The sequence below is a fragment of the Pelophylax lessonae genome, assembly GCF_965119305.1.
Source record: "Pelophylax lessonae genome assembly, chromosome: 12".
Classification (NCBI taxonomy): domain Eukaryota; kingdom Metazoa; phylum Chordata; class Amphibia; order Anura; family Ranidae; genus Pelophylax; species Pelophylax lessonae.
Genome location: NC_138779.1, coordinates 64236380 through 64262866, shown reverse-complemented (window position 1 = coordinate 64262866; position 26487 = coordinate 64236380). Strand labels below are relative to the sequence as shown.

The following is a 26487-nucleotide window of genomic DNA, read 5'->3' as shown; positions in this document are numbered from 1 at the left end:
CACCTACCAAGCTTTAAAACTTTCCACTACTATGCTGTCTGTGTGACACTCCAGTGTTAGTGCACCTCCACACACAGTGCATGCCCCTGTTTACAACACCTGTACCTGTTTAGAACAGATACATTAATCTGTTGTCCGCACAGACTTTTGTCATCTGGAGGTATGTTGGAATTCTCAAGAGTGTCTTAGACATTCTTTATGCATTCCCTCAATGTACCTGGATTATATTGCTGAAGAAATGTATAGTAAAATTTTTATTCCAGTTTCATGTTTTTATCTTTATTCCGATAAGTCCACTGCCCACAGACCCTCACAACAACCACTTATGGTTGTGGGTAAGAGGCTCTTGTCCCCATCAACAGAGATGGAGAGAGCAGACCCCCCCCCCCCCATGTTGAGGGCATGTGGTCTAGTATGGTTCAGGAGGTGGAGGGGGCGCTCGCTCGTCCCCCCTCTTTCCTGGCCTGACAGGCTGCACGTTCAGATAAGGGTCTGGTATGGATTTTGGGGGGATCCCACACCATTTTTATAAAGACGAAAATTGGTTTGGGATTCTCCTTTAAATCCATACTAGACCCAGGGCCTGGTAAGGATTGGGAAGGGACCCCCACGCCATTTTTTTTATAATTTTTGTATTTCCGGCAATGATTTGCAGCCATGAAAATCAATTTAATCAATTTCACTTTTTTTCTTTATATATGTCAGTTTTGTTGCAGAAGGTTCTATACACGGTACAGATGCGCCACTTTAAAGGCAGACTAAGGGGACACACCAGGCACTATATTTAAAGGAATTTTTCTTTTTTATTGTTTCACTTTAAGTATCATTAAAATCACTACTACTTTTTAAAATGACATATAAAAAAAAAAAGGTTTGCATTGATAGATGTTCCTGGGCAGTACCCGGGTCCCCATACCCTTTTTATGTCCAATAACTTGCATATAAGCCTTTAAAATGGGGACTTCTGATTTTTCAAGTTCAGGTCTCACAGACTTCAATAGGGTTTGCGGTTCGGGTCAGAACTTTTCATGTTTAGAATTTTTTATGTGGGTGTACAGCCCATCACTATCCACTACTTATGCAATAAGAATGATATAAGAGATCTGGAACATATCCAGAGTCACTAATCCACACTTTTTGCAAATGTAATTATCTCAGTGAGTGGGTCAACAAGCTAAAAAACAAGCAAGAATGAAGTTATTGTTTCCAACAACCGTGACAGATAAGTCCCTTTACTGGGAGACAAGATCCAAATATTGGAACAGAGAAAGGAGGATTTAGATAATAGTACCCGCAGAAGTAAGAACGTGAGGAATAAAGAGTTCCAGAAACAATTTAAGATTTTAGAAGTGTCTCTTTGTTTAATTAATATGTTCTGCAGTTTACATCGCATTGCCTTTAGACTGATAGCAGCCTGAAATTTTTATTTTGCTCATGTATGCTTTGGATGTATGCTGAAGCAGCCATTAGTGTACATTTGCATAGAACTGAATGTTTACACAAAATAAAGATGCTGACTATGTCTATGTCAGTGGCAAGATTGCTGGATTGGGTTAAATCTGATTAGAAATCCAGGCTGCCTGCACTCAGGGGCTAGTGCCTTTATTAAAGATCAACTACACTAAAGGTTAAGTTAGCCTTTTATGCTTTAAATTTTGGACTAAGGAAGCATCTTGGTAGCAGTTTGAGACAATTTCCTGAAGTTTTGTGGTTCACAACTCATTTTATTTGCATATTTATCATTTTACAACTGCAAAACTGCAAAAAAGGCAAACCATGATACCAGGCTTAAGTGTAAAATAAATATATGCTAGAAATGGAAATATCCACTTCAACTAACTGCATAAGGCAATGTAACTACGCTAGGCATGAATATATTTGCAAAGCTCAATCTTTCATCTTAAGGACCAGAGAAAGAGAGAGGAGACTCTCGAGTGGTTCTCCATAGTATCAACTTCTTGCATAATATGCATTCTGTGTGTGGACAAAGGGAGAGGAGGGGTGAATAAATGACAGGACCTACCCTTGCCCATTTAGAGAATGCCTCATATTCTGTGAACAGAATAATTAATGTTTTGTAAATAGAAAGAGGGGGGTAGGAAGAAGGAGGGTAAACTACACTATCCTTAACTGTATGAGCAAACTAAGGCCGGCCATACACTGTTTGAATCTCTGCCGGTTCAGCAGGAACCAGGTGAAATTCAAACCATTAAAGTGGAGCTCCTTCCCAAAGGGGAAGCTCCACTTCTCTGACTCTTGTCTGGTTTTGACAGGTACCAATTCCCATTTCCGGCTAAATTTGCCGCGGTGAAGTGAGCCAGAAGATTCGCCCCCTCCTCCTTCCCCCCCAAAGCCGGCCTATTCACAGAGTGCAGCATGATTTGCTCATGCACAGTAGGAAACCGGCTGTGAAGCTGAAAGACTTCACTGCCGATTTCCCTTTGCCTAGAAGGAGGCGCCAGCACCCGAGAGTCAATTCAAGAGTCAGCCTGGGTGAGGACATGGCTGGATGCCTGGACAGGTAGGGCCCTAATAGTAAAAGTCAGCATTTTTGAAGGGGGCGGGGCAGAACTCCGCTTTAAGGGGCAGGCTGAATGTACCAAGTTGATGGATCGATCAACTTGGGTACAGCCAGCCTACCGGACTCGCTTGCTTCTCTCGATGGAGACGGTTTAACCCACCCCCCCCAGACAGAGAATTGCTTAGCAGGAGGGATTCCCCTGTCAACACTGTCTGTGTTGATAGGGGAAATGTGTGAATTTCTTTCCCGTGGTCGCTGGATCTGCTGAGACTACATACTGCATACCGCGCTGTGTTCCGGGTTTCGAGCCAAGACTTCCTGTCTTATACCTGGAACACAGTAAAGTCTATCACAGAGGCGCTCATTCAGAGAAACCAATGTATTCTGGAAATTAATACAAAGCTTCCTCTGATTGGCTAAGTCAGAGTTTGTGATATCATCAGCCCACCTCTCTGACTCAGTTAATCAGATGAAGCTTCATTTTTCATTGCTAGAAAATATCACTTTCTCTGAATGGCTGAGCGCCACTGTGATAGGAAGTCTCGGCTAGAAACCCGGAACACAGTGCGGTATGATAAATGCTGCCTCAGCTACATACAGTTTATACAACACATCCAGTGGCCTTACATGTTAGTGAGGGACATAGTTTGTTTGGGCCAAGCTGGCCAAAATGGACTATCTAAAGTACAGTATATCAAAAGATGGAGTTCAGCTTTAAGCTCCAGTTCACACTGGTGCAGCTTTGAAATTGCACTGCTTCAGAGCAATTTCAAAGCCACACATCAGTGTGATTTGCACTGCCAATTTCATTGCAGATTAGGACTTCATACAACAGAAGTCTATGCAAGTTGCAATGAAATCAGCAAAAAAGTAGTGCAGGAAACTTTTTTAAAGTAGTTGTGACACGAACAGCTATTTAAATGATTCCATTGCTGACAATGGGGTATGACTTGTCATGTGATTTGGAACTGTCAAATCACATGACAAATCACCCCGGTGTGAACAGGGGCTGAAGCTGACAGTAGTATCTGACAGGATTAAAACTTAGATTTTTGCATGCCCAGCAGCCATCCAGATGTTGTATAAAAACATTAGAGGTTATCTGGACCAATCAAAGGTCAAACAAGTTTTTTTCCCTAGAGTTCCACTTCAAGCCTGGTTGAGGCTGATAGCAAGCAATCCTTTATACATTCTGGATTTAGGAGTGAATTTGTGCCTAATTGGTTGGCGAGCTGGTTAGCTGCATGTGGTGTCTGCAACTTTCCCAAGGAAACTTTCTATATATCCTTAGCTTTTTTATGTAAGGGTGGAAAGATATTAAAACATGAGGGGCACATGACTTTAAGGAGATAAAAAAGGGGAGGCTTCAAAAGGACAATAGTCTTTAAAAAAGAACTAGAGGAATTATAAATCGGTAGATGAAAGGGTAGCAAAAACTAATAATGCATTATTAATTCCTGAACAAGTCATTGCTCTAACACATTCTGTTGTGTCTAAATTTTATTCTGAACTATTGAACTCTGTAAGCAACATATTTATTGGGAGGATAGCCTGGAAAGCATATGAAAAACACTGTTGCATTGTCAGGGAAGGCATGGAATATTTATAAGCAACATATTTTAGTTGCATGACTAAAACAAAAAAAGAAAATGTAAATACTTTTTTTCCTTTTAACTTTGAGTCCTATATCTTCCTTGAAAATGTATCTTCCATATATGCCATATGGGCGGGACAGGAAGGTGTGATGACCTTGCGTCTGGGACGTAGCGGACATTTTTTTGGTTAGAAACCAGAGTGCATACACATGCTGTTATACACGCCGATGTTGCCCTGCAGTAATGTGAGTGCAATATATTTAAATAAATCTGTCCTTTTTTTATAAACTTACTATGCTATGAGTGTCTTTCCACTTTTTGGGTACCTGTTAAACCCTCTTTTGACTTGACCTTGTACCTGGGATTCCTGTGTAATTTCCCTGGGAGCCTGATCCGGATTCATCACCTGACCTCATTAAATGCTGATCTTGAGTTCTGGATGAGCTTTTAGTAGGATATGAACACCCTAATATTCAATAGAGCATGGTAAGAGTCAGTGTGTTTGGAGGTGATCTGGTGATGGTGGCACACTTTTGCCTAAACAGCTGACCCCGGTGGAAAGACTGTATTCTATTGGACTGATTTATATTCAATTTATTTACTTATTCCTAGCACAGCACCCTATTTTCCCATTCTAGTACTAGTAAGGTTGGCAGCTACCATGGGTTTGAGGAATTGTGGATTTGTGATTCAGAGAATGTATGTGTATATTTTCCCATGAGTGTTTTTTTTTTTTAAGAATAATGCACGCCATTTTCTTTCAACTACGACTAGCAAGCCTAAAAAGTCCAAAAGGGGACTTTTGGATAGGCCAGTCACACTATAAGGCTAGGTTCACACTTGCTGCGGCTGCAGGTGCAAATCAGGTCTGAATTTTTGAATTGGCACCTGATTCATAGCCAAAGATGCACAGGACCCTTTTCAAATGCATTCGGTGGCTACCTCAGCGGTGAAACCTGCATCCAATTTGCATAAGTATGAACCCATAACAGCCATAGTGACAGTGTATTAAAGCTGCTGTAGGGAAAAGAAAGGGAAAAATGACAATCTGCATAAGGGTCAGTTAGGAAATTGTACTTTCATTCTAATTGCTAGCTCTTTGGGCAATCAACCTATTTTTTGCATTTTTTTGCCCCTATTATTAAATTGAAGGTTTGTGGTCACTTTTAGCTGCTGTCCAAACCCAAAAAAATGTTTTCTTCCATTTAAGAAACATAGATAAGCTTTTTGTTTCAGTGCAAGAACAGTGTGTACCTAAACCACATTCACTGTATCCCCACAAAAAGGATATAAGTTAGACCTACACTAGTTGGGTCTACTATCCTTAAATCTGTTCTGCTGCTGGCACAATTTGCACTATTGCATTATCTGCAGTATATTTTTTCTTGTAGTAATATTAACCTTTTTATTGTAGGAATTCGTCTGCACTCTTTGTCTCAAATATCTTTTGGCCAATTCACCCTCATCAATAATGTTCTGTGGCTTTCAAAATGTTCACTGTGGTATCACCTGCTGTCTCCTAATTCTTAATGAATATTTAATAGAAATTGGCCAGTAGCAGGACAGTTTTGCATCTGTGAGAACAGGACAGCCTCAATGAACTTTTGGCCAATTTTGGTCAGTCAATGTAGGGCTATTACTGCTTGATGAAAAATCATGTATTGCTTATAAAATTACTGGAGGTTATTTTTTATTTTTTTTACTGAAATTATTATATTAAGGTGCTGGTATAAGTAAACAAAGCTAAATGTAAAAGAAAAAAAAATAATTTTACAGCCAAATATGCACTTCAAGTGTATGTTGTCGCTTAGATTGTCCATGAAAACCATACTGTTCCATAAAATCATGTACAGTTTTAAGCTTTAAGTCTTCCCCCAAGCATGGTATTTAAAGTACTTCTGTATTCTCAATGCTGGCTTGATGGCCACTTGAAACATAGAAACATAGAAACCTAGAATGTGTCGGCAGATAAGAACCATTTGGCCCATCTAGTCTGCCCAATATATCTGAATCCTATGAATAGTCCCTGGCCCTATCTTATATGAAGGATAGCTTTATGCCTATCCCATGCATGCTTAAACTCCTTCACTGTATTTGCAGCTACCACTTCTGCAGGAAGGTTATTCCATGCATCCACTACTCTCTCAGTAAAGTAATACTTCCTCATATTACTTTTAAACCTTTGCCCTTCTAATTTAAAACTGTGTCCTCTTGTGGTAGTTTTTCTTCTTTTAAATATGCTCTCCCCCTTTACCGAGTTGATTCCCTTTATGTATTTAAAAGTTTATATCATATCCCCTCTGTCTCTTCTTTCTTCCAAGCTATACATGTTAAGGTCCTTTAACCTTTCCTGGTAAGTTTTTTCCTGCAATCCATGTACTAGTTTAGTAGCTCTTCTCTGAACTCTAGAGTATCTATATCCTTCTGGAGATATGGCCTCCAGTACTGCGCACAATACTCCAAGTGAGGTCTCACCAGTGTTCTGTACAGCGGCATAAGCACTTCTCTCTTTCTACTGCTTATACCTCTCCCTATACATCCAAGCATTCTGCTGGCATTTCGTGCTGCTCTATTACATTGTCTTCCCACCTTTAAGTCTTCTGAAATAATTACTCCTAAATCCCTTTCCTCAGATACTGAGGTCAGGACTGTGTCAAATATTCTATATTCTGCCCTTGGGTTTTTACGCCCTAGGTGCATTATCTTGCACTTATCCACATTAAATTTCAGTTGCCAGAGTTCTGACCATTCTTCTAGTTTACCTAAATCCTTTTCCATTTGGCGTTTCCCTCCAGGAACATCAACCCTGTTACATATCTTTGTGTCATCAGCAAAAAGACAAACCTTACCATCGAGGCCTTTTGCAATATCACTTATGAAGTTATTAAACAAAATTGGTCCCAGTACAAATCCCTGAGGTACCCCACTGGTAACATGACCTTGTTCTGAATGTTCTCCATTGACTACAACCCTCTGTTGCCTGTCACTCAGCCACTGCCTAATCCACTCAACAATATGGGAGTCCATGCTCAATGACTGCAGTTTATTGATAAGTCTTCTATGTGGGACAGTGTCAAAAGCCTCACTAAAATCTAGATATGCAATGTCTACTGCACCTCCGACGTCTACTGTGCCTCCACGTTGAAAAAACCCTTACCCTACTGTACAGCACTTTTTACAAATATTTTATCACTGGTTCATGTCCCCAGTGGCAGTGCCAGCTTCCCTTGCCTTTTTTATGGTAGTTTGCCTACTAGCACTAAAAATGGCCAGAATTTACAAACAAGATTGGCAACAACCCTTGACCAGATTTGAAAAAAAAATAAGAAGAAGACGCACCAGCCTAGTGCATTATAGTAATTTTTTTTTTAAATAAAATAATAAAACAATCCATTATACTCACAAAAAGAGAATGATCGTAAACATAGAACATAAACCACATGATTGAGCAGATTCACTCATCTCTAATTTATATATGATAATACTGTAGATCACTCTCAAACATAAGACACATCTACATTACACTAAAAATCACTTAAAAAGAAAAGACACCTACATTTTTTTTAACAAAGCTCACAATACATCCTATAAGTGACTTTTATTTGCTCAAACAATTCTAAGAAATTATTTTGAAATCATGCTATACTAATATTTTTATAATTCACATGATTCTGTTTTATACCTTAATTTCTTGGTTGTCCCGAGGATTTATATTCTCCTAGTGAATGAATCACCTTATTTATATTATATATGTGTTCACCACCACTTTTTCATAGCTAAACACAATCACTCTGGGCCAGCAGTGAAGCAGTTAATTACATGCTCTCTTGGCTCTCTGGCACAGTACAGAATTATTACATGGTAGCTCCTCAAATGTCAAACATACAAAGATTAGCCACTTCTATTTATAACTGAAGCCTTTGCTCTTTCAGTACGTTATTGCCTAGACATACGGGAGATTTTTTTCTTCTTTTATCTGATTCTCTTTAGTGTTTTTGTGTCTGAAGTTCAAATGAACAACAGGTAGTATATGTTGGGAATAACAGCAAATGTGTTTAGAACATAAGCTATGTTAGGAAATGAAATTTTGAGCTTGACTTTTGAAGTCATGTGTGATTTTGGCCAAGGCAAGGAGATATTATTTTTTTTAGAATAGCTCCTAGGCTAATTGTTTCAAATAAAGTCACCCCAAAACTGCTGTCTGAGATTTTATTGTTTTATACTGTGCTGTGGTTATTGATTATGGGGTTAAAATAAACCTTACCAGAGTTTGGAGCAGTTTTTCATGAAATGCAAGTAAGCTGTAAAACTGCCCCCCTGATTCCCCATTCTACCCACTAAGGCACAACCAGTATAGTAGAAAATGTGAAAAAAGGATATTGTCTTAAAGCAGAATTATGGCTTTAGAATAAAACAGTGCTGACAAGAAAGCTTTTTAAGCCAAAGAGGCTCTGTATGTTCCCTCTGCATTTAAAACAATGTTCAACAATATTACAAGCTTGAAAGCAGAGTTTCCAAATTCTAATAAACTAGTAATGAGGAGTCAAATTCTAATTAAAACAAAACCAGAGGATTGACTCAATTTGGGCAGAGTCGAGAATTTGGTGGATTGATTTCCATATTTTTAGTTGCTAGTGGTGATTGTAGCTGTATTAGTGCACTTACAACAAAAATAGTTATGTACTATCTACGGAACTTTTTTTATATGCACTAATATCTCTAGTTGCTAACTATAACAAAGTCACATTTTGGAAGAAAACAAAAAGACTTTGTAATTGTGTTTACAAATTATATAAATATATGGGTTTTACATAATAAATTATATAAAAAAAAAACACTTTACAAGAATGTACAAAAAATTAATTCTTAAATAAAACATTCCTCTATTATTAAGGACATTTTCTGTGTACCTATTACTAATAAGCTCAGCTCCATTCAAACTCATCTCTTCTCCTTAAAGCAAAAATACAATTGGATGTGCATTAAAGGACTACTCACCAAAAAGTATTTCCCTTATCATGCAGTCACATATAAACAATTTTATCATAAAAGGCCACACCAGCAAACATAACTGTTAAACATTAACTAAATAAATAAGAATAATGGGAAATCAAACACTTATTTCACATTTTTATTTTAGTGGCAATATAATAGGGTCACCTGTGCTTTGTCCTAAAAAAAAAAAAAAAAAAAGATGCTAAACTTTAGAAGTTCTAATTATTCTGGCTTATCCAGGGTCCATGTGGTTGGACATTCTCTCTAAATAACATGAGATTCATTTACTAAAACTGGAGAGTGCAAAATTAGGGGCAGCTGAGCATGGCAGCCAATCAGTTTCTTACTTTATCTTGTTCAAGTATTCTTTGACAAAAAAAAAAACTCAAAGCTGAAAGCTGATTGGTTTCTATGCAGAGCTGCGCCAGATTTTGCACTCTCCAGTTTTAATAAATCAGCCCCCATGTTTGCTATTTGAATTGCAAGTATAATGTTCTACAAAAAAATATAAAAAATGTTTTTAACTATTTGCTTGCAGTTTCAAATTCAAACCAACATTTCAGTATGACTTGGGGGCGATTTGACAGACATATGTGCAGGTCCCCCCCCCCTCCCCCTCCCCCTCCAAAGTCACCAAAAGTAGTGCAGAAACTACTTTTGGGAATTGGTGTGGCATTGCAAAGTTGGCATCGCACTGATTTGGACAGTGCCATTATAATTCATGCGTTATATATTATATATATATATATATATATATATATATATGTGTGTGTGTGTGTGTATATATATATACATATATATATATATATATATATATATATATATATATATATATAAATTATATTATTGATTCGATTATAATTCATGCGTTATATATATATAAACGCATGAATTATAATTGAATCAATAATATAATTTTTATATATATATATATATATATATATATATATATATATATATATATATATATATATATATATATATACACATATATACATATATATATACATATATATATACATATATATGCATATATATATATGCATATATATATATATATATATATATATATATATATGCATATATATAATATAAAATGTGTTTGTGTTTTTGTTTTTTTTGAATTTCCCTCCCTAGTTCCGCTCCCATGCAGCATTGCTGCTGCAGGGAACGGAACTAAGAAGTCCTCCTACCGACAGACGAGCGGCGGAGATCTCGGCTGGCGGTCACAGCAATGAGAGCTCATCGCTGGATCGCCAGGATAAGGTAAGACACTCCGCTGTGCTGTCTGCACAGCTCTGCCCATTCACCCCGAGCGTGACTCGGGGATACCGATAATAGCAGGAAATTCCTACCCCGAGTCACGCTCGGGGATACCGCTAGCGTGGTTAAAGCAAATTTTGACTGAGCACTGCAATCAGTAGTGAAATCAGTAGTTTTTCTGTGAAATTAGTTTCATTACCACTTGAATACCAGATAGTAATATTCCTTTATTACCAGGCCATTTTGCATTTTACAGTGCTGTGATACTTTGACATTACGTAGTTACATAGTCTGGTTGAGAAAAGACACAAGTCCATCTAGCTCAACCAATAAAAAAAAAAAAATCATACAATCCTATATGCACAATCCTATACCTACAGTTTATCCAGAGGAAGGCAAAAAACTCCAGCAAAGCATGATCCAATTTTCTCTAGCAGGGGCAAAAAATCCTTCCTGATCCCCTGAGAGGCAATCAGATGTTCCTTGGATCAACTTTAGCTATAAATGTTAGTATCCATTTATATTATGTACATTCAGGAAACAATCCAGGTCTTAAAGCAATCTATTGAGCTGGCCAGAACCACCTCTGGAGGGTGTCTATTGCACATTTTCAAAGAAAACAAACAGAAGGTGCCTCTTAGTGCAGAAAACAAAAGACTTTTTTTGTCAAAAGAAAAAATGCACTTACTGGCATTGAAATAAACCATGCTCATTATAGGATGTGGCAAGGAATCCAGTGACAGGTGGTCCAATGTGTGGCTTGATGGTGGAGATCCTAAACGACCAGCAGAGGGGGGCCGCAGGAGAAAGAACCAGGAAGGACGGCCATGCTACTTGAACCAGCGTGGAACACAAATGCCAGGAAGTGATGTCACTGGTATCTTTCCTGGTTCTTTCTCCTGCGGCCCCCCTCTGCCAGTGTTTTTGTGTATAGTACGTGCTGCATTAACTAGGGAAAGAAAAGTATTTTGCATGGACCCAAAATCCATGCCTTCACCCCTATTGGAACGGAGATCTACCTTGTTTACACAGACAAATTCCCATTATGAGTCTCTGCCCGGCACCCACAGATCGGCTTCTGCTCACTACTTCTGCATAATTTCAGCAGAAGCGGCCCACAGGAGGAGAGCATGCACCGTGTAGGTGGAAGTGCAGAATTATGTACTGTATATATACCTGATTCTGCACAGGAGAGATGCCCTGTAGCAGTAAATCTGCTATGGGGCGGTCTGTTAGTGGGTAAAGCAGATCTCATGGCAAATATTTTCAATATATTTATGTAAAAATGTTTTTTTTTTCCATAAAGCTAGCAAACATATCAAAATTTCTAACATTTATAATGGGAGGGCAAACACTTTGAAACTTTGAAAAACAAATATGCATTTAATACATTTTTTTCCCCAAGAAGCCTGCAAAGCATTCTACCCACCATCAGTGGATCACAGGTGCAATGTCAGGCTCCTGCAGACACGTCCTCCAGCTTTCTGTGGGTGTCAGTGCCTTCGCAATCAATTGAGAACTATGAGTCTGTCTACCTTGGTGGTTTATTCATTCACAGATTCCTGTGAATGAATGAGGCATCTGTACAAGCAGAGCTCCTCACAGCCAAGCAAATTTACACTGTGATGGCAGCTGCAGGGGAGAGGAACCTCCACCTGCTGTCGCAGACAGGCAGACGGGGAGGATCAGGGGGTGTGGAGGGAGGGTGCTGGAGCATGTTACATGTTACACCCCAAAAATGGAAGTAACCAGTAACATGTGCCAAATCTGAACTTTTTCTTTTTTTTTTTAATTCTGCTAATAGGATATGTTTCTGGCTGTAAATATCGCCATGTAGGTGATCATTTATTGGTGCTAACGGTTTTTAGTTATATCCTATCTGTACCATATTTAAATGTACAACCTGGGGTTACAGCTGTAAAACACCACAAACATATAATAACATTTTATAAAAAATAAAGATTATATACATACCTCTAAATAAACAACCCAAGGCATCACAAGGGTTGCCACCAAAAGGTCTGCCACTGCCAAGCTGACAATTAGGTAATTGGTGGTGGTCTGTAAAGCCTTTTCCCGGGAAACCGCCATGCACACCAAAACATTTCCAAAGACAATGACAAAGATGAGGAGAGTAAGGAGCATGGCATAATAATTGTATTGTGTCTTCTGTTCAATGTCCGTACCATTGGTGCCATTGTTGAATTCATCATTGTACATGGACAGATTCCTTAGATCCATGAAGGTAAGAAGGCCTCTCTGCAAGTGAGCCCTGAAAAACAGAAGCAAAATGGTTTTGACCTATTGTTGCCAAAATATTTTTTTACCTACTGACCTGCTGATAAATTCTTTAATCTCTTCAAGGTAATAAAGCATCATTTCCTTTTTTTTTACAAAGACTGTCTAATCTTTTTCTCAAATGGCCTATCACAAGTTTATGATGCCTTCTAGAAAAGTTCTAAAGCCTATTGCAATATTTGTAATGTTATGCATATGAGTGTTCAGTAATAGGAATAAACCAAACAATAAAGGAAGAAGTGTGGCTACTCCAGGCAACTAGTTACTCCAACTAGATGGATGAATAAATAAATAAACATATACTGTGAATCCATTTTTAATTTTTCAAATTTTAATGTATATTATACACACTCTATCTCTCTCTCTTTCACTCTCTATCTCTCTCTCTCTAGGGACCCATACATATATAAATATATAAACTACAAATAAAAAGTTTGGGAATCTTACGTGTATGTTATATGTTAGTGAGGGAGATTTTTCACATGTACCATATGTCATGTGTCAGTAAGGGAAATCCTGTAGCAATTTCAATTTGTTTTTATGTGATTAGTCAGGGAGATCTTGTATAATTGAGATTGCATTTTATGCATTTGTGAAGCGTGTTTAGTGAGGGAGAGCTCAGGAGTGACTGAGATTGCATTGGATCTCCAAGTTATAACAAATACATTAGTAAGTTTGTATGATTTAAGTTGTCAGTGTCATATGTTGTACATTGTTTTTATGTATTCTATATACCTGCAAGCATGGAAGGGTAAGGAGATTGTGCAGGATGACAGCCAACCAGTAACACTGGTCTACAAGGCAAAAGCCTTGAAAATGAAAGTAGCAACATTTTACCCGAATAAAGGAAAATTAAGTCCATAGTAATAATTGACTCCAGTTTCCAAGATACAGCTTCAGGTCAAAAACACATCAAAATAATTCAAAATTATGAGGGGGATGTGAGATTATGCTCCATAACTTTTCTGCAAAATGTGATATAGCAATAAGAATGATGCCACTTCAATCATTGTAAATATATCTTTTTATTGATACCAATACCATAACTTTCCATTCATTTATTGGTTTTTAATGTAACATTTTCATGCTCCTTCCCCACCTTTGGGACTGTGATAGGCATGGATTTTTTCTTCTTGTTTAGCCAATGACGTAAATAAGTTGCACATGTAATGCAACAATAATGAGGGGCCTAACTCTTGTACCCTTGTGGCATCCAAAATATAGATGGTATGACTTTTTTACCACTGCAGTTATACTGCAATTTTGAGATGCAAATGTAACCTCACCACAAATGTAGCAGAAGTTATCTGCATTGTTTACTCAGTTTCTTGGCTTCTCAGGGAAAATATCACGCAACTGTTCCTGGAAATGTTAGACAATGATACCTTCACAAGCCACCAGATATAACTGTATGATGCGTAGATCAGACCAAGTGTCACTGACAAATGTAACTTGCAATTCTTTAGTCTCAAAGTGAAGATAAATTTACACTTCCATGTGGTACCATTTTCATTGTTCTACCGTACTTTGTCGAGAAGTTACGAGGCATCATGATCATCAGTCACCTCCCTCCCTTGTAGGCAAATATGCTTGCCTGTGTATAAATCTTTATTGTGAAATATCTTAAAAACTTTAACCAGCCAGCACCTTAATCACCTGTTTTCTTATTTATCTAATCATATTATGTAAGAATTATCACATTTTATTTTGGAGGTTGATAATTTCCCAGAATTTGTAGACCAGCGTAATAGGGATGTGTCTCTATGCTGGACATTTAAAGTTTGTTACTAATTTTTATTGTTGTACTCCTAAAGAGAGAGCGATGTTTGCTCTTGAATGCATTGAGTATATTAACCACTTTAATACAGGGCACTTCCCTCCCTTCCTGCCCAGGCCAATTTTCCCCTTTTAGCGCTGTTGCATTTTGAATGACAATTGCGCGGTCATGCAACACTGTAACTACACCAAATTTATGTCATTTTCCCCCCACAAATAGAGCTTTCTTTTGGTGGTATTTGATTACCTGTGCAATTTTTACTTTTTGCTAAACAAATAAAAAAAGACCAAAAAGTTTTAAAAAAAAAAGTTTTTTTGTTTATGTTATACAATTTTGTAAATAAATAAGTTTTTTCCTGCACTGATGATCACTGATGAGACTGCACTGACAGGCACTGATGAGGAGGCACTGATGAGGAGGCACTGATGGGGTGGCACTGATGGGGTGGCACTGATAGGCGGCACTGATATGCGGCACTGATAGGCACTGATATGTGGCACTGATAGGTAGCACAGATATGCAGCATTGGTGGGCACTGATAGGCGGCACTGCTGGGCACTGATAGGCGGCATTGATGGACACTGATAGGTGTCACTGACGGGCACTGATAGGTGGCACTGACGGGCACTAATGGGCACTGATAGGCGGCACTGGTGGGCACTGATGGGCACTGATGGGCGGCACTGATGGGCGGCACTGATGGGCACTAATGGGCACTGATAGGCGGCACTGGTGGGCAATAATGGGCACTGGTGGGCGACACTAAAGGATGGCAATGATGGGCACTTGTGGGCAGCACTGATAGGGAGGACACTGGTGGGCATCACTGATGGGGAGGGCAATGGGGGGGCTCCCTGAGCCTTGATTGCCATCCCTGGTGGCCATAGTGGGCATCCCTGGGGTCATAGTGGGCATCCCTGGGGTCGTAGTGGGCATCCCTGGGGTCATAGTGGGCATCCCTGGTGGATCTAGTGGCATCCCCCCCCCCCGAGGGTCTGCACTGGTAATCAATGATCTGATTACCAGTGCCGACCCCCCCCTGTCAGAGGAGCCGCCGATCGGCGCTCCTTTACTCGTGCCTGTCAGGCACGAACTAAGGAAAGCCGATCAACGGCTGTTCCTATTTACTATGTGACCAGCCGTGATTGGACATGGCTGATCACATGGTAAAGAGCCTCCGTCAGAGGCTCTTTACCGAGATCGGAGATGCAGGGTGTCAGACTGACACCTCGCATCACCGATCGCCGCTCTGCGCGCCCCCGGGGGGCGTCCAGAGCTGTGTTATCCTGCCGCCGTCATATGACGTCCGGTCAGGATAACACAACCACATTCCTGCCGTCAATTTGTAATAGGGCGGGCGGGAAGTGGTTAAAGATGTTTTTAACCACCTAGGCGGTAATCCCGAGCGTGACTCGGGGTGGATTTTTCATTGCAGGATCGGTAACCCCGAGTCACGCTCGGGGTGGATGGGCAGAGAGCGCAGCGGTGTTCTCTTACCTTGTCCTGGCGATCCAGCGATGATCTCTAATTGCTGAGATCGCCAGCCGAGAGTCCCGCCGCTCCTCCATCCACCGTCGGTGTGATCACTTCCTAGTTCCGTTCCCTGCAGCAGCAATGCTGCATGGGAGCAGAACTAGGGAGGGAAATTAAAAAAAAAAAAAAAAAAAACGTTGCACAAAACACAAAACACATTTTATATTATATATATATATATATATATATATATATATATATATATATATATATATATATATATATATATATATATATGCATATATATATACACACACACACACATATATATATATATATATAATTATATTATTGATTCAATTATAATTCATGCGTTATATATATATATATATATATATATATATATATATATACACACACACACATATATCTATATATAATATATAATGCATGAATTATAATCTAATCAATAATATAATTTTATTATATATATATTATATATTAAATAATAAAATAATATTATTGATTCGATTATAATTCACGCGTTTGTGTTTCAAATTTATCACATCTGGGATGTCTACTAGACTCTTGTTTTGGTCAGGTTTTAGTCAGTAATCACTAAGAATTGTAGGCCTATAATACATAACGCCAAATTTCCATGAAAACAATTGTACCGCTTTTGGTATGTAATTCCTGACATAATCATACCGCCAGGGAGGTTAATTGCGCACATGCTGGATATTGAAGTTACTCAGATGAGCTCTCTTGCATGTATGCGGTGCTCTAATTGCTGTGAAGTTTAATACTTGCCACTACTATAAGGTGATCCTCTCCTTGAGAGTGTGTTGTCTCACCTTTACAAGTAGAAACATTTATAGAATATCTTTCCTTCCTATCCCCTAGCAATAAAACCCATGTCTGGAATTGATTCTGATGTGCCAATTCTCACTGGGAACATTATTATGACAGACGTGTATGAGCTGTGGTGTACATTATTGTATTCTGTGATTCTTGCCCCTACAAGTTTTCTTACAGAGTTTTTATTTGAAAAATACACTTAAAGAAGCTTCTGTCGAGTTTCTTTGCATTTTGGATTTTCCTACTTTCTGTGGTTGGTATATTCAGAGCTGCCTCAGGGGATTTTGCCTGTTTACCATCCCACCATCTAACATGAAGGACAGTCTTTTGCTCCCACTTTTATAGGTTTCAATTCTTCCCCCTACTTTACTAAAAAAAAAAAGGATTTCTTTTTATGTCTTTGTTTTAGCTAGAGAGACCCTCTCACTTCATGGATAGTAAAATGTTGTCAGCAGGACGGGAAGTGAGGGGAAATCTGATGGAACCCTTGATAGCAAGAAAAGCTCAATGGGGACATAGGAAGCTAATATAAAGGAATGGTTAAGGTTTTTCGCTAGCTACATTTAAAGCTGAATTCCAGGAATTTATCTCCTTTGTAAAAAGGGAGGGTACACTATGTTGCTAAACCCACAACAGTAAAATCAGTCTGTATATGCAGTAAAGCATGCTTGTTATACTCACTCTGGAACCTAAGGGGTTAACCCTCTGTATTGTGTAAAAAGGCTGTTTGATCCTGTATGCACAGATCTTCCTCTTCTTGCCTTGTCCCCATAACATGTCTGGATAAGTTACTAGAGTCAGGCTGCACATGCTCAGTTTGGTGTGTATTACTAGAGGGTTTTTCTTTTTTTGGGTGAGTGCATGTGATCAGCACAGGACCAATCAGCACTGTGCAGACAGAGTTTCAGGGCTCCTGCATCCTCATAGGACAGCTAGTGCGGTATGAAAACTCCTCCTACAAGCTTTAGCAAGGCACTCATAGAATTCACAAGACTGCTATATACTTCTGATGAGAAAAGGTATTTAGCAGTTTATATTTACTAAAATAATTGCATTTCCATGGTCTATGTACTGTGGGAGACCAGATATAGTGAATGCAGGGTCCGGGATTTAGTAACACTTTGAGTCTAAGGAGGTGCATGACATCTCCTGGGCTTATCTCTTTTATTTATATCTGACAGTTTTATTGCACTCCAGGATGGTGGCTATCGCTGTATTTCGAGGAGCCTGTCCCTGATACTTCAGGTCTAAACATTTTCAAAATAAGAGTCAATGCAGCTGCTATGCCTGCTGTCCCCTCCTTCTGTCCAATCACAGAAGCCTTTGTATTATGTGAACTAATTCACAAAAAACAAAGCCTTCTCTGAATGAGCAGAAGAGGGGAGGGGTGGGAATAGCTGCTCTGTATGCCTCTCTTGCCTCTCTCACAGCCCCGAGTGACAGTGTATGCTCCGGCAGAGCCATAAACTTTTAGATGTAAATAACATAGATAAATTCAGGAGATGTCATGCACCTCCTTGGACTTAACTCATAGTGTGCCTGCACTTTTTAAAAAATGTCTAAAATCCTGGAAATCAGCTTTGAAACATTTTTATACTTGACCGAATTAAATGATTATGTTATGTTGGCTTGTAGTTCAGTTTTACTGGAATGCTGTCAGATCAATATTCATATGTTTGGACTCACAGGGTTAAGTGTGAATCAAAATGAAAAATATGTATGTAATAAAGGAAATGTATTTGTCTAAGACAGGATTTTTATAAGAATCTATGCATTTATGAATGTAATAATTTTTTTAGTAAAACACGTTTATATTACTATAGTAGTAATGATGAGGAGATACTGTAAATGTCATCAAAACAAGCACAAAAAGTCCATAATAACCACCAATGTGCGATTTTACTAGAGGGATGATAATAGCTAAAACCTTGCTAAAAGCCATATTCTACTTCATATTTTACCTAAATAGATTTTTTTTAATCAGTTATTTATTTATTTATTTGTTTATTTTACCATTTGAAATATTGTTATACCTAAATACCCTCTAAAACACTTAGCAAACATTACATAGAATGCTAATTGACTCCCTGGAGGAGTAGAAAAATGTGGGCAATATATATATATATATATATATATATATATATATATTTATTTGTATGTATGTATATATATATATATATATATTTATTTATTTATTTGTATGTATATATATATATATATATATATATATATTTATTTATTTATTTATTTGTATGTATATATATATTTATATATATATATATATACTAATGAGTTATTTAAAGGCTGTCGTTATTTCAAACTGCTAAACTAGGTATTGCCCTGTGTGCTACAATGTTAAAAAAAAACTGTACTGATTTTAATGAGCACTCTGAAAGTTAAAAAGAAAACTAAAAGTGAAAACAAGCCTTTAAATTTAGAGCACCTTTTGTGAAAGCAATTTTTTATAAGTACCGGTATATTTATTCCTTTTAATCTCATAAGACTTATTTTTTCCACATTCACATCCAGCAATAGCAACAGTGTCCTGGTTATTAACACAATAAGTTAGTCGTGTGCAAAGAGGGGAATTTACTAAGACTGGAGCGGCTGTGCATGGCAATAAATCTCCAGCTATGTTTTATCTTCAAGGCATAACTGAACAAGCGTTGGTTACTATGCACAGCTGCTCCAGAATATGACTGCTCTAGCTTTAGTAAGCACCTCCCAATTTTTTTGTGATAATAGTTCTGTAAATTGAAACTCCATGTTTACAACCAAAAACACAAAATGCAATGTTATTCTTGAGTTACGGTGAATGAGTAGCATTAAATGACAGTTACTTTCAAGCTTTGGTGATTCCTGCAGTCAGTGGGGTTGATTTACTAAAGGCAAATAATCTGTATACTGCAAATGCACTTGCTCTAGATCTGAGGGAAATATGCAAGGAAAATCAAAGAAAACCAAATTTTTGCTTGCACATGATTGGATGATAGAATTCATTTTTAGAGCTTCCCCTCAGATCTAGCGCAACTGCACTTGCAGTGCACTTGAAGTGCTCTTGCGGGTGCACTTGTGGGTGCACTTGCAGTGCACAGTATATTTGCCTTTAGTAAATCAACCTCAGTGTGTTCTTTACACAAATGATGTTCAAATCCCTTACATCAACCAGTAAAATGTAAAAAGCACATCATTCCAAATGTACAGATTAGAGTGAAGTATGTTCACCCAATAGCCCCTTTTCTTTGGTGCTGAAGGCATGGAATTCAAGCACACATATTTCTTGGCTGGTGCCTCTCAAAAATACAGAGTGAAACTCTAGGCTTTTTTTTATTTATTTATTTATTTTTTACTGTTGGTAGGGATTGTTCAGGCATTCAGACAAACACTCTAACATTTACCTATTCAGCAGGAGACAAACATCATGTATAATAGTGGTACTTCTACTGTTATACATGACAGTTTCCTCGCTGTCAATGGTTGTTCAGGACTCTGGTGGGTGCAAGAACTTCCAAATTCCTAACACTAGTGACATCACCAGCCCTGTTCACTTACATTGCATAAAACATAGAGTGCTTCTGTCCAGGAGATCAATCCTCAAAAGTGGGGAAGTAGTGTTATCCAGAGAGGCATAGGGGGTGCTATACTGACACCGTGGCAGCTCTTCTTTCTAGTAGAAGCAACACCAACTGGCAAGGATAAAAAGTAGAGAAGTCGCCATGCCCCGTGCAGTCCACAAGCCAGGCATGTGTTCCACTGCGGCTTGGGATGACAGGACCCCTCTAGGTCGGCCCACCTCATCCATCCCCTCTCCCACTGCTAGTCAGTTTAAGGAGATGGAGCCACAGGGATGGGAACAGCACCCCATTTAACAATCGTAAAAGCCCACATTTACTGTGATCTTGTAAGTGCAATCTATATTGATTGTAATAAATGTTTCTAATACTGCACTTAGAGGCCCCTTCTCTACTATTTATCCTATTCACTTACATGGCTGGGAACCTGTGGCCATGTAAGTAAAGGGGTGGGGACAGTTGAAAAAATACAAGTATCCCCCCGATAGTTCAAATCAGGACCTTCAGGTCTGGCACAGATTTTAAGGGCAACCCCATGAAAAAAAAATCATGGAGGTCCCTCCCAAAAATTAACACCCTTATCCAAACATAGATAGGCCAGAAAAGGGGGGGGGGCGAGGAACATGTGGTTCCATCCTTTTGAACAGCATCAGCCCTCAATGTGGGGATGTACCTTGCCAGGGGGTTTTGCCTTAACATTTAGAACATTACTGTTGGCTGTCCCCTATCCACTAGCCCACAAATTCACCCCATAACTTAAAATCTTCAGTTATGAGGACCCTATATAGTGCCAGGTATTTTAGAATACTGAAAGACAAACTCTATGGGCTACCATATATAAAACACAAATCAATGCAATCAACTATGCATTACAAAAATAATTAAACTCATCTTAAAGTGGTTGTAAACCCTTACATATACCCAATGAAGTGGGAAAAAATTTGGGGGAGCATACTCATGTATTTCTAAAGCTGCTGCAGCTATGAACCAAAAGACATGTATATTAAAAAAGAATAGCGCGCAAATGCAAAAGAAATAACTACCAAATCTGAAGACAATCCATAAATAAAAATGGGGGTTTGGTCCCACCATATGGCCATATCGTGCTCAAGCCCACTACTGCGTCAAAGTACCCCATTATCAGTGGGTCCTACACTATCCATGAAAAAGAGATGAATCCAGCCTAACCCTTGGAGATAATACTCCTTGCTGGGAAGGATGAAGTGCCTGGTCTGATACACAGAGATTAAACAAATCTGAGATGGATGGGCTTCCATGCCCTGGTGTGGTCAGTTTGAAATAGGAAAGCAGGACTGGCATAATCACCAGGTATTTCACACATAGGAAGCAATGCAAATAGAACAGTATACTTTTTCATTCAAATACATACTACAACAGACACATATCAGGAATATGATATCAGAAATAAATTAGAAATGGTGGGGTAACATACACTTTAAATAACAAAAATTATAATAGCATAAAAATGTAGTTCTAGATATATAGGCTCCAAATGTTAATTCTGCTTCCGAACATTGAGCTTCCCAGATCCCCCATTACTTGAACTAACTGTTTTTTTTCTTTCTTTTCTGCTGTTCACACAGAAACTGAAAACTGTCAATAATGAGCAGCAGAATCACTCCTGCTTACCTCTTGAAGTGCCTTTTATCCCACAAACAGGCAGCATTGGGACTTTGCACACCTATGTGTACAGACTTTCAAAGTGTCCTTATAGGCTCACCTGTTGCTTATTTTTTTGACTCGCCCCCCTTTATGGACACTCCACGGCCCTTCTGGACCTTCCTTAGCCGCACAGAAGCAAAATCCCCAGCAGAGTTAATCTGTTCTACACACCACTGTCATTATATACCCTGAGGAGCTTTTAATGCTCCCTTGCCTGCCTCATCCGTTCATACCCTCATACTGTTTTGAATGTTAACCACCTTAGCCCCGGAAGATTTTGTTGCTCAATGACCAGGCCACTTTTTTCAACTTGGCATTGTGTGACTTTAACTGACAATTGCGCGGTCATGCAATGCTGTACCCAAAAAAAATTCCGTCCTTTTTTTCCTACAAACAGAGCTTTCTTTTGGTGGTATTTGATCACATCTGCACTTTTTATTTTTTGTGATATTAATAACAAAAGAGCAAAATTTTTGTAAAAAATTTACATTTTCTACTTTGACTGTTAAAAAATATCCAATATATTACATTTTTGTCATAGATTTAAGCCAAAATGTATTTAGCTGCATGTCTTTGACAAAAAAATTCTCAATGAGCGTATTTTCACTTTAAGACTGGAAGATTTTACCCCCTTCCTGATCAGGCCATATTTTGCGATTAGGCACTGCGTTACTTTAACAGACAATTGCGCAGTATTTTGCGATTAGGCACTGCGTTACTTTAACAGACAATTGCGCAGTCGTGCAACCCTGTACCCAAATAAAATTTACGTCTTTTTTTTCCCACAAATAGAGATTTTTCTGGGGGTATTTGATCACCTGTGCGATTTTTTATTTTTGCTCTTTAAACAAAAAAAGAGCGACAATTTTGAAAAATAAGTTTGAAAAAAATAACATTCCCAAAAAAAAAAAAAAATTTAAAAATCAAAATTTTTTAACATTTTAGGCCAACTTGTTTTCTGCTACATATTTTTGGTAAAAAAAATCGCAATAAGCGTATTTTGATTGGTTTGCGCAAAAGTTATCGTGTTTACTAACTAAGGGAAAGATTTATGTCATTTTTATTGTTTTGTTTTTCTACTTGTAATGGTGGCGATCTGCGATTTTATGCAGGATTGCGATATTGCGCCGGACAGATCGGACCCCTAACTGACATTTTTGACACTTTTGGTGGTACCAGTGACATTACTACAGTAATTAGTGCTAAAAATATGCACTGTTACTGTAATAATGTCACTGGCAGGGAAGGGGTTAACACTGTTGGTAATCAAGGGGTTAAATGTATGCCTCATGCTTACTGACGTGTGTGGGGGGAGGGGGTTCTTTGTCACTGACAGAGATCGCAGGCTCAGCTATGCTGAATCCTGTGATCTCTCCCTGTCTGTAACAGATAAGATCCACCTGCTTTGTTTACACAAGCAGGCAGATCTTCTCACACTTCTCCCGACGATCGGGGAAGAGAGATGGCAATCGCCGCCTCTCATCTTCCGGCCGACTCCCGCTGTGTCTAAACACGCGCGTCTAAACACAAGCGTGCACCGCTGAGATCACTAGGAGTCCAGCGACATAGGTCTACGTTGCTGGACCCAGGGGGGCCGACCTGCCGCAGTAGTATTACTGTGAGCAGTCGGCAAGTGGTTAAATTACCTAGCTCAATCGAACACACTCCACTGTTTAGTCAAATGCTAGAGAATAAGTGCTTTTGTAACTTGGCTTCTCTTGCTATTGCTTTAATTTCTTACACATGAGTTACTTATGTTCTTAAAATTTTATTGCGGCTGGGAGCGTCTGATGCTTCCTTTTCTGATGTATTATTTTTAGTATTTCTGTCCTTTGGTGATTTGGGATATAGCTCTGATTATCTGGGTGTGTACCCTCCTCGGTAAAGGACCACGTGTTAAACACGTCGTCAATAAGAAGTAGAGTCAGTCAGGAGGGAGCAAAGGACAGAAGGCAGTATTAGAGTCAGCAGCGACAGCAGTTCCATAACGTCAATTGGGGGGGTCTGTGCGGGAAAACCTCAGTCCAAACAGGAATAAAAATAATCACCATTCAATATCAACTTCCACAAAACTAAGAGGGATATATGCAAATACCAGGAGCCTAGCTAATAAAATGGATGAGTTGGAAATGTTAGTACATGAGGAGGACATAGACCTTGTGGGAGTAACGGAAACTTGGTTTGACCCCTCACATGACTGGCTGGTGTACCGGAAGGACAGGGTAGGAAAAAGAGGGGGAGAGTTATGCCTCTATGTCAAGAATAATGTAAGGGTGATAGAGAGGAGTGATATTATGAAAGGGATGAGTATGAAGTTAGAATCCGTGTGGGTAGAACTCCACAGGGAAGAAGAAAAGGGAAAAGTAATTGTGGGGGTTTGCTATAGGCCACCCAACCAAAGGGAGGAGGTAGAGCTGTAATTTATATCACTGTTGGGTAAAGTGGCAAAACTGGGATCAGTCATCATATTGGGGGACTTCAATTATCCCGACATTGATTGGGAAGAGGGGACTACACACTCACAGAAGGCCCGTCTATTCATGGAAACCTTACAGGACAACTACATGTCTCAGTTGGTGGACTCTCCTACTAGAGAAAATGCAGTCCTGGATCTATTGATCACTAATGACCCAGACCTAATCTCAGAGGTAGGAGTCCAGGACAACCTGGGCTCTAGCGATCACAGGATGATCACATTTAGCGTAAATAACAATATAACAAGGCGAGTGGGGAACGTAAGAACCCTAAACTTCAGAAGGGCGAACTTTCCCAATTTGTGCTCAATGATGGAAAGGGTAAACTGGGACCAAGCCCTGGGAACACTGACCATGGAGGAAAAATGGGAATGCTTTAGGAACATATTAAACAAATGCATTTCGCAGTGCATTCCTATGGGAAATAAATTTAGAAGAGACAAAGCCAAACCTGGCTGGCTAAACCGTAATGTTAAAAAACTTATTACGGGAAAAAAATTGCCTTCAAGAAATATAAATCAGAGGGCACAGTATCAGCTTTCAAACAATACAAGGAGGCAAATAAGAAAAGTAAATACGAAATCAAAATGGCTAAAATCAACTTTGAGAGACAAATAGTGGAGGATAGTAAAAAGAACCCAAAGAAATTCTTTAAATATACCAACAGCAAAAAAACTAGGGCAGAGCATATGGCACACATAATTAACGATGATGGGAGGATGGTTACAGAGGACACTGAAAAGGCAACTGTGCTAAATGCTTTCTTCTCCTCAGTCTTTACACATGACTATATGGTTAGTAGTAATACACAGGACTTGCCGCTATGGCTAACAGAGGGTGAAATCAGGAAAAGGCTGGATAAAATTTACACAAAAAAATCACCAGGCCCGTATGGTGTACATCCGAGAGTACTCAAAAGACTTAGTAAGACTATATCTAGACCACTGTTTCTGATCTTTGCTGACAGTATTATGACAGGAAATTTACCAGGGGATTGGAGGAAAGCTAACGTGATTCCGATATTCAAAAAAGGGCCGAGGCATGTCCCGAGAAATGATAGGCCTGTCAGTCTGACATCGATAGTAATGATAAGGGACTATATTGTGGAGTTTGCTAAAGACAACAACATCATCAGCAGTAATCAGCACGGGTTTATAAATGGGCTTTCTTGTCAAACCAATCTCTTAGCATTCTATGAGGAGGTGAGCTGAGAGCTAGATAGGGGGAGACAAGTAGATGTGGTGTACCTGGATTTCGCTAAAGCGTTTGATACAGTTCCCCACAAGCGTTCTTGGATCTGCAGGCATCGACCGCAAGGTTTGCTCTTGGATACAGAACTGGCTAAAAGGGCGTGTCCAAAGGGTGGTAATAAATAGCGCATACTCAGACATTTCTGAGGTGGTAAGTGGGGTCCCCCAAGGCTCGGTCCTGGGACCAATCTTGTTCATTTTTTTTCATAAACAGCATTGAGGATGGGATCAGTAGTTCTATATCAGTTTTTGCAGATGACACAAAATTGGGCAGGGCAATAACTGCACAGCATGAAGCAGGTATCCTACAGAATGACCTAGACAAAATAACGGAGTGGACAACAACATGGCAAATGAGGTTTAATGTGGAGAAGTGTAAGGTTTTGCACTTGGGGACTAAAAACATAAAAGCACAATACACTTTAGGGGGGGAACCTTTGGGGGAATCAAAAATGGAGAAAGATCTGGGAGTCTTGGTAGAGGATAGACTAAGCAATAGCATGCAATGTCAAGCGGCAGCTGTCAAAGCCGGCAGGATATTAGCATGCATAAAGAAAGGGATGTATTCCAGAGATAAGACTATAATCCTTCCACTTTATAAAACTCTGGTCCGACCACATCTGGAGTATTCTGTCCAGTTCTGGTCGCCGGTCCTCAGGAGGGATGTGTTGGAGCTGGAGAGAGTCCAGAGAAGGGCAACTAAACTAATTAGGGGATTGGAGGACCTT

At 39.1% G+C, this 26487-nt stretch overlaps 1 protein-coding gene across 3 annotated transcripts in view; it reads right to left on the bottom strand.

Annotated features, from left to right (window-relative positions):
* The window catches only part of DRD2 (dopamine receptor D2), a 577257-nt gene that overhangs the window by 217061 nt on the left and 333709 nt on the right, over window positions 1-26487 (bottom strand). For all 3 annotated transcript variants that reach the window (XM_082274197.1, XM_082274196.1, XM_082274198.1), the window contains exon 2: window positions 12349-12646. In XM_082274197.1, the coding sequence (XP_082130323.1) occupies window positions 12349-12615 (267 nt within the window). In that variant the 5' untranslated portion in view covers window positions 12616-12646. The remainder of the gene's footprint in view (window positions 1-12348; window positions 12647-26487) is intronic.